This window comes from Leptopilina heterotoma, unplaced genomic scaffold (assembly GCF_015476425.1).
Source record: "Leptopilina heterotoma isolate Lh14 unplaced genomic scaffold, ASM1547642v1 Lhet_287, whole genome shotgun sequence".
Lineage (NCBI taxonomy): Eukaryota > Metazoa > Arthropoda > Insecta > Hymenoptera > Figitidae > Leptopilina > Leptopilina heterotoma.
Genome location: NW_025110994.1, coordinates 135,389 through 153,499, shown reverse-complemented (window position 1 = coordinate 153,499; position 18,111 = coordinate 135,389). Strand labels below are relative to the sequence as shown.

At 26.5% G+C, this 18,111-nt stretch overlaps 1 protein-coding gene across 1 annotated transcript; it reads right to left on the bottom strand.

Moving 5' to 3' along the window:
* Positions 1–14,350: 14,350 nt before the first annotated feature.
* On the bottom strand, positions 14,351–17,552 carry LOC122504312 (protein odd-skipped-like). Its single transcript, XM_043615372.1, has 2 exons — positions 16,469–17,552; positions 14,351–15,729 (listed from the first exon to the last, which is right to left on the bottom strand). The coding sequence occupies exons 1-2, from the start codon at positions 17,011–17,013 to the stop codon at positions 15,411–15,413; spliced, it is 864 nt and encodes a 287-aa protein (XP_043471307.1). The 5' UTR covers positions 17,014–17,552; the 3' UTR covers positions 14,351–15,410.
* Between the last annotated feature and the right edge of the window lie 559 nt (positions 17,553–18,111).

Sequence of the window (18,111 nt, the reverse complement as noted above, 5' to 3'; positions counted from 1 at the left end):
AAACGTTGCTTCGCAATATTTTTAAAACTTTTTTTTGTCTCAATTTGATATCCTTAGAAAAAGTGTGTTCTTCATTCTCTAAACTTTGGTATTGTTTTTACTTAAGAAATCATCAGTTTGTTATTTCTTCAGTTTATTAAGAAAATAATCTGTTTTTTTGAAATTTTGTCGCATGATTTCAAAAATTTCTGAAAGCACTTTAACTTCTTTGGTGTGAAACGTGTAAAAGTGTTTAGTGCATAAGATATAAAAAAGTGTTCAGTGTATAAAATGGATAAAAGTAAAAAGAGTATAAAATGTAGAAGAGTGTTAAAAGTATTAAGAGTATAAAAGTATTAAGTGTATAAAATGTATAAGAGTGTTAAAAGTATTAAGAGTATAAAAGTATTAAGTGTATAAAATGTATAAGAGTGTTAAAAGTATTAAGAGTATAAAAGTATTAAGTGTATAAAATGTATAAGAGTGTTAAAAGTATTAAGAGTATAAAAGTATTAAGTGTATAAAATGTATAAGAGTGTTAAAAGTATTAAAAGTACAAAATGTAACAGAGTATAAAATGTATAATAAGAGTATTAAGAGTAAAGAGTATAAAATGTATAAGAGTATTAAGAGTATTATAAGAGAATAAAATGTATAAAAGTATAAAGTCCATAAAATTTTTATTAATGGCTTCTAAAAATGGCAATAAAATTAATGAATCAATTTGATAGAGACGATTCATTATTTTCTCTTCTTTAGCACTTTACGACGTTTCTTCACAGTTCCGCCAATTTTCCGAAAAAATGGAATTATTCCGAGTCATTAGGTCTGACTGAGACGATTCTGTAAGATCGTTGAACAAGAGAATCGACTTTAAATTGTATAGTTATCCAATAGAAAATATTCTCCTAGAACTGAAAGTAGCGAATTTTATAGTTATCTAATAATTTCACGCTAAAGTCTCTATTTACTTGAGAAGCGACTCCAATTTGTTCGTTACGCCGCAGTTGGCGGCGCTCTGTTAATGACAACTTAGCCACAGGGTGAAGAAAAATTCCTGATTTTTTTCTTAAATATCGAAAATATATCTTCTATCTGTATATTATATAAGCTATCAATCCAGCAACTATCGATCAAGATAGACTTTTTTCTTTACCTTATAAGCTATGAAAAACCTTCAATTTTTACTATTTCTGACAACGATTTATTTTTAAATTAAACAACTATCAGAAAATTATTACTCAAAAATTATTTAATACATAATTTTACTATAATATTTTTAAATTAGTTCAATTTTAAAAGAGTGGCATTTACAATTTTCATAAATAGATGAACTTCAAAAGGTTTCAATTTAAAATTTTAGAAAATTTCAATTCTTAATAAAATTAGAGATTTTAGAAAAATTAGAATAATTCAGATTCTTCTGAAATTAGTTAAATTTTTTAATATATATTTAATTATTAAAAATAATGCAAGAATGTTTGTTAGAAATACTAAAAAAGAATTAATTTTGGAAAAGTTACAAAAAAATGACTGCAGAAATTCAATTATTTTCCAAAGTCATAAAATTCTTTGTAGAAATTCAATTATGTTCAAATTTTTGTAAAAAATCGAATCAAAAATTCAATTATCTTTATACATAATAAAATTCTTCTCTGAAATTCAATTATTTTCAAAAATTTTAATAAAAATCCATGGCAAAATTTCAATTATTTTCAATAATTTTTCTTGAGTTCAATGATTTTCAACATCTACTGTTTTAATAAAATTTTCCAAAAGAATTCAATTATTTCGATAGAAATTTAGATAAAATTCTGCGCAAACATTCGATTATATATTCACTAATAATTAAAATTCCGCAGGAATTCAATTATTTACTAATTTTTTAAAAAAATTTCTTCGCAATCATTCAATTATTTTCGTAAACAATTTAAAATTTTTTACAGGGAATTTCAGTTAAAATTTTAGATAATAATTGAATATTAAAAGCAATATAGCGTGAATTTTTAGAAATAATTGAATATTAAAACTTTAAAAGCATTAGGGTGTGAATTCTTAAAAATAATTGAATTTCGAAAAGGTTTCAAATTAAAATCTTTGAAAATTTGAATTTTGCATACTTAACAATTCAATTATGTTCAAAAGTATTAAAAAAAGTCTCATAAAAATATCAATTATCTTTGTAAATATTAAAACTCTTCCTCAAAATTCAATTATTTTTAACAATTTTAATAAAAATCTTGGCAAAATATCAATTATTTTAAAAAATTTTCCTCAATTCAATGGTTTTTAATATCAACTATTTTAATAAAATTTTCCAAAAGAATTCAATTATTTAAAGAAAATTTTCATAAAATTCTACGCAAACCTTTAATTATAATTTCATAAAATAATAAAAATATCACAGGAATTCAATTATTTACAAATTTTTTATAAATTTCTTTGCAATCATTCAATTGTTTTCATAAATAATAAAAAAACTTTCTAGAAATTCAATTATTTTCTTAAATAATAAAACCCATTGCAGAAATCCAATTATTTTTAATGCAATTTTAATCGAATTCCTCGAAAAATGTAATTATTCTTAAAATTTTTAATTGAATAAAATTGTAGTAGAATTTTCTAATAAAAATTGATATAAAAATGAATTTCAGTTAAGATTTTAAATAATAACTGAATATTAAAAGCATTAGAGAGTGAATTTTTAGAAATAATTGAATTTTGAAAAGTTTTCAAATCAAAATGTTTCAAAATCTGAATTTTTCATATTTTTAACTAACAATTCTGTGGAATTTTTTTTCGAAAGTTTCATTACGAATTTTTTTTTAAAGATTATTTTATGTGTCTATTTTCAAATTAAAATTTTTATTAAAGAATTTGCGAATAATTGAAATTCTGTAAAATCGAATTGTAAACAAATAAATTTGAAAATTCTCAAAGAACTTTTTCGAAAATTATTAAAAATAATGCATCTACAGAAGAATTTTAGTTAAAAACACAAAACAAAAATTTAATTTTCGAAAAATTACAAATTATTGCAGAAATTCAATTATTTTGCAAGAGTAATAATATTCTTCGGAAAAATTTAATATTTTTCAAAAATAATAAAATTCTTCTTAGGGATTCAATTATTTTTGCAAATCATAAAATTTTTTGCAGAATTTCAATTATTTTTAATATAATAATTTTAATCAAATCTCTCGAAAAATGTAATTATTTTTAAAAAATTTATTAAAATTCATCGAAAGAATTCAAGTATTTAAATAATTTGTTAATAAAATTATTTATGGTAATTGAATTTTAAGAAACATTCAATTATTCAATAAATTATTTATTTTTGTATTTAAATAATTGAATTCTAGTAGAATTTTCTACTAAAAATTGATTTTCATTTCATAAAAATGAATTTCAGTTAAATTCTTAGATAATAATTGAATATTAAAAGCAATATAACGTGAATTTTTAGAAATAATTTAATTTTGAAATTAATATTTTTGAAAAAGTTTAATTGAATCTTTTTTATATTATTTCAAGTTTTTATGTTCTAATATTTATTTAATTGAAGAATTTAAGGATAAATCAAATTTCATAAAAAATTGAATATTGTAAACAAATGGATTTGAAAATTGTCAAAGAACTTTTTTGAAAATTATTAAAAAATTAATAATAATTAGTAATTATCTACTAATAATTATTTATTTTTTACTAACTGCTGAAGCTAAAAGTCAACCACGATTTTATTAATAATTAGTTACTTTAAAGAAATTCAGTTTTAAAGAGTAGAAAAATAAATATTTCTAATTTCTAATTTTATGTGATGATGTAGAATAGAAGATACTGAGGAAGAACTAATAAAGTCTTAAGAATTGAAGAAAAGGCATCAAAAGAAGAAGAGAAGAAATAAATATCGTAAAGATGAGAAAAGAGGTGAATCGAATGGATGCTCCAATTAAGAAGAGTTCCCACGGGGCGGGCACGAGTGTATTCGTATCGCACAAGCTTTCGAAGCTTGACGCTTTTTCCGCCAGGGCGGCAGCATCTGTTGGGATGCTCACCGAAGCGATTCAATAAGCTTTGAAATAAGAATCTGTGACACAAGCGACATCGAACCGCCTATTCGGACGCTCGTGAGAAACAACCTGACCCACTCGGTCGGTAATCATAATTTCTATACCAATCAATAGGAAAATCATCAATTCTCAAATTTTCTTGCAAGAATTACTCAAAACCTAGTATCCAACCCCCTTCTTCGTGAAAAACAATCTCGCCTTCTCCGTTTAACCCAGAAATTAACGGATTTGGCAAATTTTTCTTTTCTTTCTTTTTTGACAGAGGTCATTTTCGCTCGTCCTTAGAATCGAGTTTAAAACTATACTACTAACTAATAGCAGTCTAGAGTGTGTCTACAATGTGAACAGAGTGAACAGAGCCAGCAGACGTTTACCTAATTGCCGGGCACAAAAAATCGCGCACCGCCCTAACCACAGGCTATGAGCCCGCGGGGCCCTTAACTCTCATGGTATGTACCTACTTGCCCAACCAATACCAAGAACGCGGTTATTTAGTGCCAGAAATATTTTTGCTCTTGTGTGTTTACGCCTCGACGATTCGCCACCTTGAAAACGTGTGATCGATCGAGAGCTTAGCATCAAAATTAACATACAAGTCCCTCCTGTGATTCAAAATGAAAAAAAAATTATAATTCACAGACAAGAACCAAATACATCAGGTATAAAATCATTTAATTGAATTTGAAAGCTAATCATGTCGAATTTTTTGTTTCAGGAAACAGAGTCGATGATATCGAAATCGAAGCGACTGGGAAAATCTTTCTTCACATTTCGGTAAATATCGCTTGTTTTATTAATTTATGACAAAAAAGAATTGCGAGGTTAAAACTTTTGCCAAAAACTGGTTATTCAAAAATTCAACTCCCAAATGTTCAAAATCTTGAATCTTTAATTCCCGAAAGTTCAAAATCTCGAAAGTTTAAGATCAAGAAAGTTTAACACCCCCAAAAGTTTAAAACCTCAAAACTTCAACTACACGAATGTTCGAAACCTCGAAAATTCAACTCCTGGAATTTTTATGATCGCCATATTGGATCCGCCATTTTGGATTTTTAAATTGTACTGCAATATTCTTAATCTGGGATCCACAAGGAACTTAAAATTCAATAATTTTCAAAAATTTTAATAAAATTCATTGCAAAATTTAATTATTTTCATAAATAATAGTATTCATCACAAGAATTCAATTATTTTCAAATAATAATAAAAATAATCAAAATTTCCAAACTTTTAAGAAAATTCATGGCAAAATTTCAATTATTTTTATAAATTTTTCTAAATTCAATAATTTTCAATATTCGACTATTTTAATAAAATTTCCCAAAAGAAAATAATCGATTTTTAAACCATAATTTTGATAGTATTCTACACAAATATTCAATTATTTTCCAAAAAAATATAAATTTCACAGGAATTAAATTATTTAAAATAGAATTTGCATCAATTTTTTTCGAAAAAATCAAATGTTTTAAAATTTGGCATTAAAGTTTTCGTAGTAATTCAATTATTTTCATAAATAATAAAAATTTTACAGGGATTCAATTATTTTCATAAATAATAAAAATTTTACAGGGATTCAATTATTTTTGTAAATAATAAAATTTTTTTTAGAAATTCAATTATTTTCATCATAAATACAATAAAATTTATTGCAGAATTTCAATTTTTTTTAATACAATTTGAATCGAATTCCTCAAAAAATGTAATTATTCTTAAGAAATTTTAATTGAATTCCAGTAGAATTTTCTAATAAAAATTAATTTAAAAATCGATTTCAATTGAAATTTTATATAATAATTAAATATGAAATTCATTAGTGCGTGGATTTTTAGAAATAATTGTATTTTCAAAAGGTTTTAAATGAAAATCTTTGAAAATCTAAATTTTTCATATTTTTAACTAACAATTCCGTCGAATAAATTTTTTCGAGTAAGTTTCATTGCAGATTTGTTTTCAGATTATTTGAATTTTTCATTTTCTAATAGCGAATAATTGAAATTTTATAAAATTAAATTGTAAACAAATGAATTTGAAAATTTTCAAAGAACTTTTTCAAAAATCATTAAAAATAATGCATTTATAGAAGAATTTTAGTTAAAAACACGAAACAAAAATTTAATTTTTGAAAAATTACAAATTATTGTAGAAATTCATTTATTTTCGAGAGTTTGCAAGCGAATAATAATTCGCAAAAATTAACTATTGTTCATAAATAATACAATTCTTCTTAGAGATTCAATAATTTTCACAAGTAATAAAACTCATTGCAGAATTTCAATTATTTTGAATACAAGTTTAATCGAATTTCTCAAAAAATGTAACTTTTCAATTATATTTGCAAATAATAAAACTCATAGCAGAATTTCAATTATTTTTAATTCAATTTTAATCGAATTCCTCGTAAATTTTAAGAAACATTCAATTATTCAATAAATTATTTATTTGCATTTCATTTGTATTTAAATAATTGAATTCTAGTCGAATTTTCTAATAAAAATCGATATTAAGTTTCGTTTGACAATTATTTATAATTTGGATATTTGACCTGAAACAAATTTTTTGAAGAGGAAATTTTTTTTTGCAGTATTTAAATATGTTATGAGTTAAAACATCTCTTTAAATTTAAATTAGTGAAAATGTTTAGAAATAAAATTCTTCGCAGAAATTCAATTATGTTCAAAGATTTTTAAAAATTGTCGTCAAAATTTCAATTATTTTTAGAAATAATTAAATTCTTCTCCGAAATTCAATTATTTTCCGAAAATTTTAATAAAATTCTTGGCAAAATTTCAATTATTTTAAAAAATTTTCCTCAATTCAATAAGTTTTTAATATCTCTTATTTTAATAAAATTTTTCAAAAGAATTCAATTATTGAAAGAAAATTTTAATAAAATTCTACGCAAACCTTCAATTATTTTCATAAAATAATAAAAATTTCACAGGAATTCAATTATTTACACAATTTTTTATAAATTTCTTCGCAATCATTCAATTAGTTTCATCTTTCATAAAATAATACAATTTTTACAGGGATTCAATTATTTTTGTAAATAATATACATTCTTCGCAGAAATTCAATTATTTTCAAAAAATTAAAAAAAAATTGTTGGCAACATTTCAATTAACTTTATAAATGAATAGCAAAATTCAATTATTTTCAGGAATTTCAATAAAATTCATTTCAAAATTCAATTATTTTCTAAAATAATAAGAATTTAATCATTTTCAAAAATTAAAAAATTAATTTGCAGAATTTCAATTATTTTCAGGAATTTCAATAAAATTCATTGCAAAGTTCAATTATTTTCTAAAATAATAAAAATTTCACACGAATTCAATATAATAAAATTTGCATGAATTTTTCCAAACAAAAATCAATTGTTTGAAACATTTTTTATAAAATTCTTCGAAATTCAATGATTTTCATCATAAATAAATTTCAAAATTTAATAATTGAATATTAAAAGCAATATAGCGGGAATTTTTAGAAATAATTGAATTTTGAAATTAATTTGTTTGAAAAAGTCTAATTGAAATTTTTTTCTATTATTTTAAGTTTTTATGTTCTAATATATATTTAACTGAAGAATTTAGGAATAATTGAAATTTCGTAAAATTGAATATTGTAAGCAATTGGATTTGAAAATTGTCAAAGAACTTTTTCGAAAATTAAAAATTAATATAAGATAATCGATTTAAAGAAGAATTTTAGTTAAAAATTCTTGAAAATAATAATTGAATTGATGATTTTATCACTCGGTCATCTTTAATTTTTATAAAACGTGAAGAAATCGATCACTTCGAGTCGAAGACTCGGAGTTATCGATATCTTCATGTTTTAAAGTTTCGAAAAATTTAATTTATAGTTTTAAGTAAAATTTTCTCTAATTTGACTCGGACTTTATATTTTTGTCAGTAATTTTTAATTTTTTGTCCGTAAAGTCCGTATTTTTAAATACTTTTCACTGGTTCGATGTTTAATAATTAATCCAATATTAATCTCTAATAATAATAATCTCTAATACATTTTTTGATCTACTATCTACAAAACACTTTTTTCATGTTTGCAACCCAATTATCGGCAAATAGACACAAATTTCACTGTAAATGCCCAACATTCGCAAAATATTAGATTTATCTCTTTCAGTAGTAAAGGAATAAAGGAAATAACTGGAATTGTAATAGAGGAAAAAATAGAAATTAACAGATTAGAAAGAAGGGAGTTATATCGACTGACTGGTATCATTTAAGTGGCGCCTAAGGGGGCGTCCTTGGGGCTTTATTTTATTTATTTATTTTTTTTTTGATCGCGGAAGAAACGATTGAATTATTAGCAATGGTTATTCTTGCAAAGCGTTATAATTGCCGCGCTTCCTCAAATATATGAATCTTTGGGAAGCGCATTTATATATATTCGTGTAGCGGCCGCGCGGCTTGCCTTGTACTTTTCACCATGGTGGGTCGTTGGTAGGCGGACAGAAATTTTTTGACGGAAAGTGGCGCCGCGTAAAAATCCCTTCCGAGTGAAGTCGATGAGCATCAACTCCTGGAATTCGACCTCCAGGTCGATTGTGTGGGACCTGGGACTGTTTCTCGAGGTCGCATCGGCCCCGGTGACCCTTTAGATAAGGCTCACGCCCTAATAAGTGGGTACACACACATGGTTTCTGCTCCTCTTTCTCTCTAAACTCTCTCGGCCCTCAATCTAGATAATCTAAAACCGCGAACTGACCATTCCCCTCCTCTCCACCCCCCCCCCCAATTTCTATCTTTCCTTTTCTTCTCTCACCGCTGTCTTTTCTTTTTCTTTTCTTTTTTTTTTATTTCTACAATAAACTGCATTCAGAAAAAAATATTGTACCGCACATTACCGAAATAGACCATCTATTATTTTTTCTCCAAATTTTTGTAGATAATTTTTAAACTACTGCCCATTTTATACCTCCTATTATTTTTATTTTTTTACTCTCCGTTCTTACCAAAATATTCAGCTCCAAATGAAAAAGTTTCATTTTAAATTTTCGTGTGTTTGGTAAAAATCTTATTAAAAAATTCTAAATTGAGTCAAATAGAATCAAAAGTGAATCGTTTATCGCAATATCCTTAGAAAAGCTGTGGAATGTAGAGAGGAAATAGTTTCTAGAAGAATTTCCATCAAAGCAATAACCATTCATTATAAAAAAAGGGGTTAATTTGCCAAAAGCAAAAAGAAATGGAAAAGAAGGAAGTAATGGCAAGACAAAATAAAGTGGTGTTATTTGAACCCTGTGGGTAAAAATACATGGTACCAATTTTAAAGGATTTTTGATTCAAACCTAAAGGGCATCAATTGGTACCCTTGGGGCCGTTTTAAGAGCTCCCACAGTTGCAGAGTGCAATAAAGTACCTGAAATGTTCCAAATTTAATTTCTCCTCAAAGAAGATTCAGTGGTTCTTCGTAATAGTTAAACCATCTTCTTCTTCTTCTTCTCTCTTACCCTCCAGTTATTTTTTGGTTTAAGTGCAAAATTTTGGTCAGTTTCTACTTCAGAAAAGTCACTCCATAACTTCACTCCTATTATTATCCGCGATCCTGTGATTACTCAACTTCAAGAGAGATCATTTAAAAAGACTGGCGAGCTACCGCAAATCACTCTCTGAGAATATTGTTCTAAGTCATAAAGAAAATGACATTTAGTCTCTTAGCACTTATTTGAGGGGGGTTTTTGTTTTTTCGAAAAGTGACATTGAAAAATAGCGATGAAATTTTTGTTTTTTTTTTGGGAGGGGGTAAAAATACAGAGTTCTTCTATAAAGAATGGGGTCTTGGATGCAAAGGAATTATGGGTTATGTTTTTAATAGATTTCCTCTGATTAAAAGTTCCTTTTTGATTTTCTACGTTCAACTCAACTTTTTACTTTTATTCAACTGCTTTTAACTTAAAAATTAGACAAATTTTTTAAAAGATCTTATTCTGATTTTTAAAAAAAAATATTTAGGTTTTTTAAGTACTTTTTATATTTTTTTAGTAAGAAAACCTCGAAATTTTAAAATCAAGAAAGTTCAACTCTCCGAAAGCTTAAAACACCGAAAGTTCAAATCCTATAAAGTTCAACATTTTAAAACTTTAAATCCTCGAAATTTCAATTTACCTTTTTCTTTTAAATTGTAAATATTATTAAAAAAATTCTTACCTATCTTTGCATTGTCCTATCAATTAAAAAATAATTATATATACACAATACTTAATTAAAGTAACAATAAACAATTAATAGAAAGTTCATCAGTACAATTAGCATTTAATTCCTTTTTTCTCCAATAATTATAATAAAAAAAAAAAAAAAATAAATGGCCTTTCTCCCAATTAATTTTCTCACATTTATTTTAAATCGACACATAATAATTTCGTAGTGAAATAGTGAAAATTTCTCTGATCAAAAATTATATGCCTCTATAAATTAAATCACTTTCGAAAACGATGAATGTCTTCTTCTTAGAAAAAAAGAAAGAAAAAAAATATAATATTGTCATTAACATAAAATCAATGAACTGCATTTTATTGTTGATTTAATATACTGCATTTGAATCTATTATTAAATAAAGATCAGATAAATACGGGATATATTAATGAAATGGTCCATTAAATCGTAAAATGCGGTTTAAACACGCAAAACAATAATTTGCAAAGGTAACGTCTTGAAAATTAACAGCAGCGATAATTTTCTTGGGTTGAAAGCAAAAAGAAGGTGGAAGAAAAAAAATTTGACAATGTAGAAACTTCGAAGATTCGCCTTTCACTTTCTGCTTTTCACTAAAAAGAAACTAAAGCCTCACTAAAAAAGCTAAACTAACTAAAGTATAAATTAACTAAAATAAAGTAAACTATACTAAATACACTAAAGTTTAAATTAACTAAAATAAAGTAAACTATACTAAATAAAATAAAGTAAATCAACTAAAATAAAGTAAATTTACTAAAGTCAAGTAAATTAAATAAAGCAAAGTAAATTAACTAAATTAAAGTAAACTAAACAAAATAAACTAAAGTTTAAATTAACTATAATCAAATAATTAAAATAAAGTAAATTAACTAAAATAAAGTAAAATTTACTAAAGTAAAGTAAATTAAATAAAATAAAGTTAACTTAACTAACTAAAGTTTAAATTAACTAAAATAAAATAAATTTACTAAAGTAAAATAAATTTAGTAAAGTAAATTTACTAAAGTAAAATAAATTTAGTAAAGTAAATTAACTAAAGCAAAGTAAATTAACTAAAGCAAAGTAAATTAACTAAAATAAAGTAATGTAAACTTAAGTAAACTAACTAAAATAAAGTAAACTAAACTAACTAAACTTAATTTAAATAAATAAATTAATAAATATGAATTAAAATAAACTGAACCAAGTAAACTGAACTAACTAAAATAAAGTAAAGTAAATTTACTAAAATAAATTAAAAAAAACTTAACTAAACTAACATTAGTAAAGTATATTAACTGAAGTAAAGTAAACGAAACGAACTAAACTTAATTAAAATAAATAAATTAAAAATAAATATTAAATAAAATAAACTGAACTAAGTAAACTAAACTCAAAGTTCGATTTAAAGTTTAGCGGTGTTGTACTTTGTAGTCCAATATGGGAAGTCATCAACATGATTCTATATAAGATTCTGCGTTCTGATTATTGTAATTAAAGTTTTGCCTAGACTTTTGGGGGCGGGAGAGAGGGGTTTTATGGCAAAAAGGGTGAAACGAGGTCATTCTTTGACTACCTGCTGTGCACTTTATTCACGATGGGAAATTTTCTGCCCTTTATGAATAGGCAACTAAGTTACAATTTTTAGACAAAGTTTCGAAATGTTCGTTAATATTAATGAGCACTCTTTGTATACATTTTTTTTTTGTACTTTTTATTTTCCCCTGCGCCTTGTTTCCAGAAATACGAAATAATTATATGGAGAATATGGTTCTGATGCTAATTTTTATTTTTGCAAAATTCCCGCTTAAATTACGAAAATTCAAAGAAAACATCATTTTTAGTGTGTTTAAAACAACAGAGTTTTTCTAAGAATATCAAAATTGAGACAAAAAAACGAATCAAAAGTGTTGCGAAGCAACATTTTTTATTCGTTTTTTGTCTCAATTTTGATATCATTTGAAAAACTAAAGTTTCGAAAGATACAATTAAAAAAAATTTTGTATAATTGAAATTTTGTAAAATTTAATTGAAAATAATTAATTTTTTTAAAGTATTTTTGATTAGAATTTATAAAAATCAACTTTTGAAGAATTTTAATTGAATTATCAAAAATTTTTTATAAAAACTCTTTAAACGTAAATTTAAAAATGAAAATTAGCTTCTAATTTTTTAAAATTTAATATTTTCATTACTTTCAATTACAAATTTCCGAATTCAAATATTACATACAAAAAATAATAACATTTTAGAATTATTTTTAACATTTTGGAGAAAAAAACCATGTTCAAAATATTTAAATAAAAATTAAAATTCATCAAGAAATTAATTAGTTTTTTTGAAATATTTCAGAAACTCTTAAAAAATTCAATTGTTTTCGAAAAATTACATTAAAATATTTTTAAAAACTACTTAATTCTTAGAATTTTTTTCTCAAAATTTTTTAAGATTAATTATTTTCGAATAAAGAATAAAAATTTTTTTTTTGGACTTATTAAAATTGCGAAGAAATCATGGTTATATTTATAATTAAAATTCTTCAAAACTTTGATTATTTTTTGAAAATATTATACGAAAAAAAACATGGACAGTTATAATTATTATAAAAAATTGAATTTTCGTATTTAAATAATTTAATTCTCGAAGAACTTTCGTAAAATGATATAAAATTAATCCAGATAATTGATTTAGAGATGAAGTTTATAGTTGGACATTAGAGACAATAATTGAATTCAAGAAGAGTTATAATTGTAATTCTTAGAAATTATTAAATTTTATAAATTTTACTTATTTTCCGTAAACTCTCATATTTTCCTGTGAAAAGAATTTTGCCGAGGAAAATAATTTTAAGGTCAGTAAATTGTTAAACTGAATCTTGTGACCACCCTGACTATAAAATTAGTCTTTATATTTTTATTATATTTTATTTTATTATATTTTATTTATATTTAATTTATATTTCATTATTTATTTACTTTATATTTTTCTCCGTGCACTAATTTAAAAGTAAAAAGTCTGTTACTAATTCAAATTAGTAAAAATTTTTACGAATTAAAATTGAGAGAGTAATTACTATTGCTTAGTACTTTAAATTATTTTATAGTCCGAATAATTTTTATTTTTCATTTCTTGAATTATTTTATAATCTGAATAGTTTTTTGTATTTAATGTTTTTAAAATTTTTATAATTGATACTGTTTACTTATTTATTTATTTTCCAAAAATAAGTAAATACAATTTTGTAATTATTTTTTAAAAATTTTATTCCATAAGGAAGTTATTTCAACAATATTTTAATCTAATAAATAAATAAATAAATAAATACATTTTTTTTTCGAAAAATAAATAATTCGCAAAATTTGTAAATACTTCCGGATATAATTTCAATGTTAATAAACTCAGCTTTATACGATTTCGATAAAAAGATACCGTTCTATTAGGTACTTAGTTACGCTTGATAAGAGGCACATAAACTATGGAAGAACCGGAGAGTCGAGATGTACAAAAGAAAGGGGGCGATATAGTACTTTGAAGTTTACGATCAGAATGGGGATAACGATGCAACAATGCTCCAAGTTTCTTCGATGATAATAAAAAAGAAAACAAAAAAAAAAGACGAGATATAAGGGAGTGCATTTGAGAGAATATATAAATTGTATAGTTTGGATTGAGAGAAAAAAGAGGAGAAAAAGATTGTCGCAATATTTGAACACTGTTTTTCATTATCTTTTTATTACTTTCCATAGGGTGAGATGAGAATTAATTAAAGTTAAACATTGTTAAAAGTCTAATTAAATTAGTTTTCTGTATTTCCTATAATACAAGCGAAAATGGAAGAAATAAAAAAATTAATTTAATAATTAAAAAAAAGTGATGAAATTTTTGGCAAAGAATTTTTTTATAACAAAGGAAGTTATGTTTGAATTCAACAAGACTAGCAAAGCAGTTTAAAAGTGAAAGTATCTAATCAAATAAAAAATGTTAACTCCGAAACATTTTCTGAATGGAAGATCCCAAATTGAACTTCCTGATTATGTAAATGGTGGCACGTTGGCCATGTAGCCTAAAGGAGAGAAAAAGGATAAGATTTCTGGTGGGTGAAATAACTCAGAATGTGAATTCATACTACTTTTTATCTATTTCCACTCAATAACAATAAATCTTTAATACACACTACAATCTACATAGTCGACTAGGACTGAATGGTGACTCTCAGTTTTTCTTTTTTAATTTCTCTCGGTATTTTTTTTTTTCTTTTCTCTTTTTTTGGTATAGGTGCATATCTTTACACGTTAATCTTGAAACCTTGGGTGTCCGCGGGCGGCACTTACAATTAATGTACAGGCTTAGGTACTTAACGCTCCGGGCGACTCTTAAGCGTCGAGAGATAAGCTGACGACGACGACGACACCTAAAAGACAAAATTTACACCTAGGAGTCCCCCTTTGGCAACTATATCTCTTATAAATATATGCGCTATTTACACCGATCTTAAATTAGTGGTAACATCGAGGAATTGACAAATAATGGGACGTGCTTAAAATGAAGTTTGTTTTTTTGAAAATAAAAATACTAACACATGTGGGTGGTCCTTTAAAAAAAAAGAAGAAAAGACTATTTACAGGTCACTGGAAAAAGGAAGGAGCCCAACTTTCTTATCAGATCAAGATTTCCTAATTTTTTACGATGACCGTTGAGAAACAGAAAAAAAATACTCGATTAGCACCTAGAGAATATTTAGCATCATTTTTGGCTCTTCCATATTCATACAATTTCTTATCAACTATAGACTATCTACTTTTACACTTTTGGATGATCGTCAGTCGAAACAGATCGTAAATACAATTTAATCTCTAGAAACTTAAACCTACACAACAATTTACGTCCCACGTTCAGAGAGAAAGAGACAATGCACATCAGAAAATTTCTCTCCGGAGGTCCAAATTTGTCTCACGTGGGGGGTTCCTTGATAATTTACAGTTAATATAATTTAAAACTTTAAATGAAATATTTACATAAACAGAGAAAAATAAAATAAGAGGATACACCTTTGGTATTAGGACAATTTTTCAAAACATAAAATCTTTTAAAACGAAACAATTTTTATAGACTAAAAAATTAGTTTTTGACGAGTGCATAAATTAATTTTTAACAGTCTTTATTGGGTGGATGTAAATTTCTAACGCCTCATTATGTCTTCTATACTGAAACCCAATTTTCTCGTGGAACTTATTCTTTCGCTGGACTTTAGAACATTTGATGTGTCCATACTTTCTGTTGTCATTGGTGGATCTATTCGAAGATCCTGCGGTACTTCGGTGTGTGTTGCAAGATGTGTCTTCAAATTACTGCGTTGATTGAAACTTCTCGCACAAATTGGACATTTATGCGGTGATTCTTGGAGGTGGAGAATTTTATGAACAGCCAAAGTTCTGCTTTGGCAAAAACCCTTTCCACAATCTGCGCACTTGAACGGCTTTTCCTTACTGTGAATGTACCTGCAGAAAAGATGAATCAATTAGTATTTATTTTTATTAAAATTAAAAGAAAATTTTTAACAACTAAAGATCTATTACCACTACTATTTATCTATTATTACTACTATTACTGCAGAAATTACCAAAAATCACTAATTACAACATTTATCACACAGGAATGATTCTTTTATCAAGAACAAATTAGCTCAAAATCGTAAAATTAGACAATCTGCTTTAAAGAAATAAAAGAATGATGTAAGAAATAAGGTCAAATTGATAAAAAAAAATAAGAATGTAAAAAGTGTTTGAAATTTTAAGAAACCTATTGACAAGATCTTCTACAGGTAATGTACATTGTTCAAATTTGAAATGCCTTATCAAGAAAAAGTAATCTTTTGTTTTTAATCCAAAAGAAAACAAAATTTCCGTCTCGGGCGAATGATAATAAATGTTACCTCTCTAGTGATCTTAATCCTAGTTTCACAATATTCAGACTATAAATAATATATACACTTCCAAAGAAGTGTTATTAGAGGTTCCGAATGACAAATCGAACTTTAATGTCTCCTAAGAATATTTATGATCTTTTTTTGAATCCTTTCGAAAGTCAATTCGTACTTCGAAACTTTGTTTCTTTCTTCGACTAAATCTGAACGATTCCTTCAGATTTAGTTCAGATTTAGTCAAAGAAAAGATCGGAATTATGGACCAAGAGAGATAAAAATTATTGAACCAAAAATTGCAAAGAAAAGAAGTTTACCTGTGATCTCTTAGATGATCCTGCCTTCTGAAGGCCTTTCCGCAAATTTCGCAGGAATATGGCCTCTCATCGGTGTGAGTCCTCTCGTGTATAAGTAAATTGTAGCTCTTGGTGAATTGCCTGTTGCAAAATTTGCAAATAAACTGCTTCTTGGGTCTTTGACCGGGAAGCCTCTTGGTGAGAAAGGAGGCGGGGGGCGGTACTGGAAGAGCGGAATGCATGGGATGATGAGGTGGTCCATGATGATGGGGAGACAATGGACTCTGAGGACAACAACCCCTAGCTGCTAAAATAGCACCCCTCATCCAATGATCCAAAAATGCAGCATGATAACCACCGGTTTGTTGCGGCAATTGTTGATGCTGTTGATGATGATGATGATGCTGCTGCTGTTGCTGATGCTGCTGCTGATGTTGCGGCAGATGAATTTGAGGATTCCTCATCCACCTTGGAGCAGAAGCACCTTGCGGGTGTAGCCGATCGATTCCCGAAGAGGGGGGAGTGTGTGGAGGCGTTAGAGGCTCCATCTTCGTATCCATCATCATCCGTAATTTCACAAAAATCACAAAATTTTTCAATAAATAGTTCTTTAATTTACTCCAAACTTTTTGCACAACACTCAAGGAAGTCCAAATTTTCAATTGTAGAATGTCCCAATATGTTTTTATTCACTACACTTGTCTTTTAACTCACTAGACATTCCAATAAGCACTTTTTCTTTTTGTAATCTTTACAAAGAATATTTATTTATAATTCATCAATTATAATATTCTATAATTTGTTGTATTGCTAATACAACAATTTTATTGCTAATAGAACAATTGTTCTAGAAGAAATTATGTATTTCTAAGGTAGCAGTGAGAGGAAAATTAATGCATAATGCAAAAAATGATCCTTGTTCAAAACAAAAATGAAACTTAAGAGGTGGATGATGAAACAGACTGGTGGTGGATATCCTGACGATCGGTAGCAAAAATTTTTTTTCTTTTTTGTAGGGCAGGGAACGTTGTATGTCAGGATTGAAAGAAGAAAAAAAGAAATAAGAAGCTCTCCTCACGAGGTTCAGAGAGATACTGGCTTGGTTGAAAAGTTCCTCTTCTATCCTCAGTAGAACGACGAGCTCCTCCTCTCATTTCTGAAGTTTAACTCCCGGTTGGTGGCGACTTCTACTGGGGCGGGGCTTCCGATCGGAGGACCCTCAGGGCGTCGCGTCGCGACGCTACCCCTGCTGATGTACTTCTCAATCCACAAGCTTAAACATGCGCACACGACACCCACGCGATTTACTTCCGTACTCAATTCTCAGCTTCCATGGCCGATCCTTTCCGGGTACATCCATTTTCAATTCGTAATATTCTTTGGCAATTCTCTGCAATTCTTGGTAAATCTGAATGTATTCTTTGAATTGAAAGTGCCTTCTTAGGGTTATCTTAAGATACTTAGGTTATCCTTTGGGGTACTCTTTCGGTTACTCTTTTTGTTAGCTTTTCTTGATATTTGATTACTAAAAATTATTACTGCAGATGATTACTGAAAATGATTACAAAAGATGTTTTTTAAAGATGTTTACTAAAGATGCACCTACAGCATCTAAGCTTGCAGCAACATTGTTGCAGGGTCTACAACAATGAACCAAAATTGAA

Coding starts and splice junctions, on each gene's coding strand:
- LOC122504312 (XM_043615372.1), bottom strand. CDS start 17,013: ATGATGATGGATACGAAGATGGAGCCTCTAACGCCTCCACACACTCCC. Junction 15,730..16,468: donor GATCATCTAAGAGATCACAG/GTAAACTTCTTT, acceptor TCTTTTCTGCAG/GTACATTCACAGTAAGGAAA.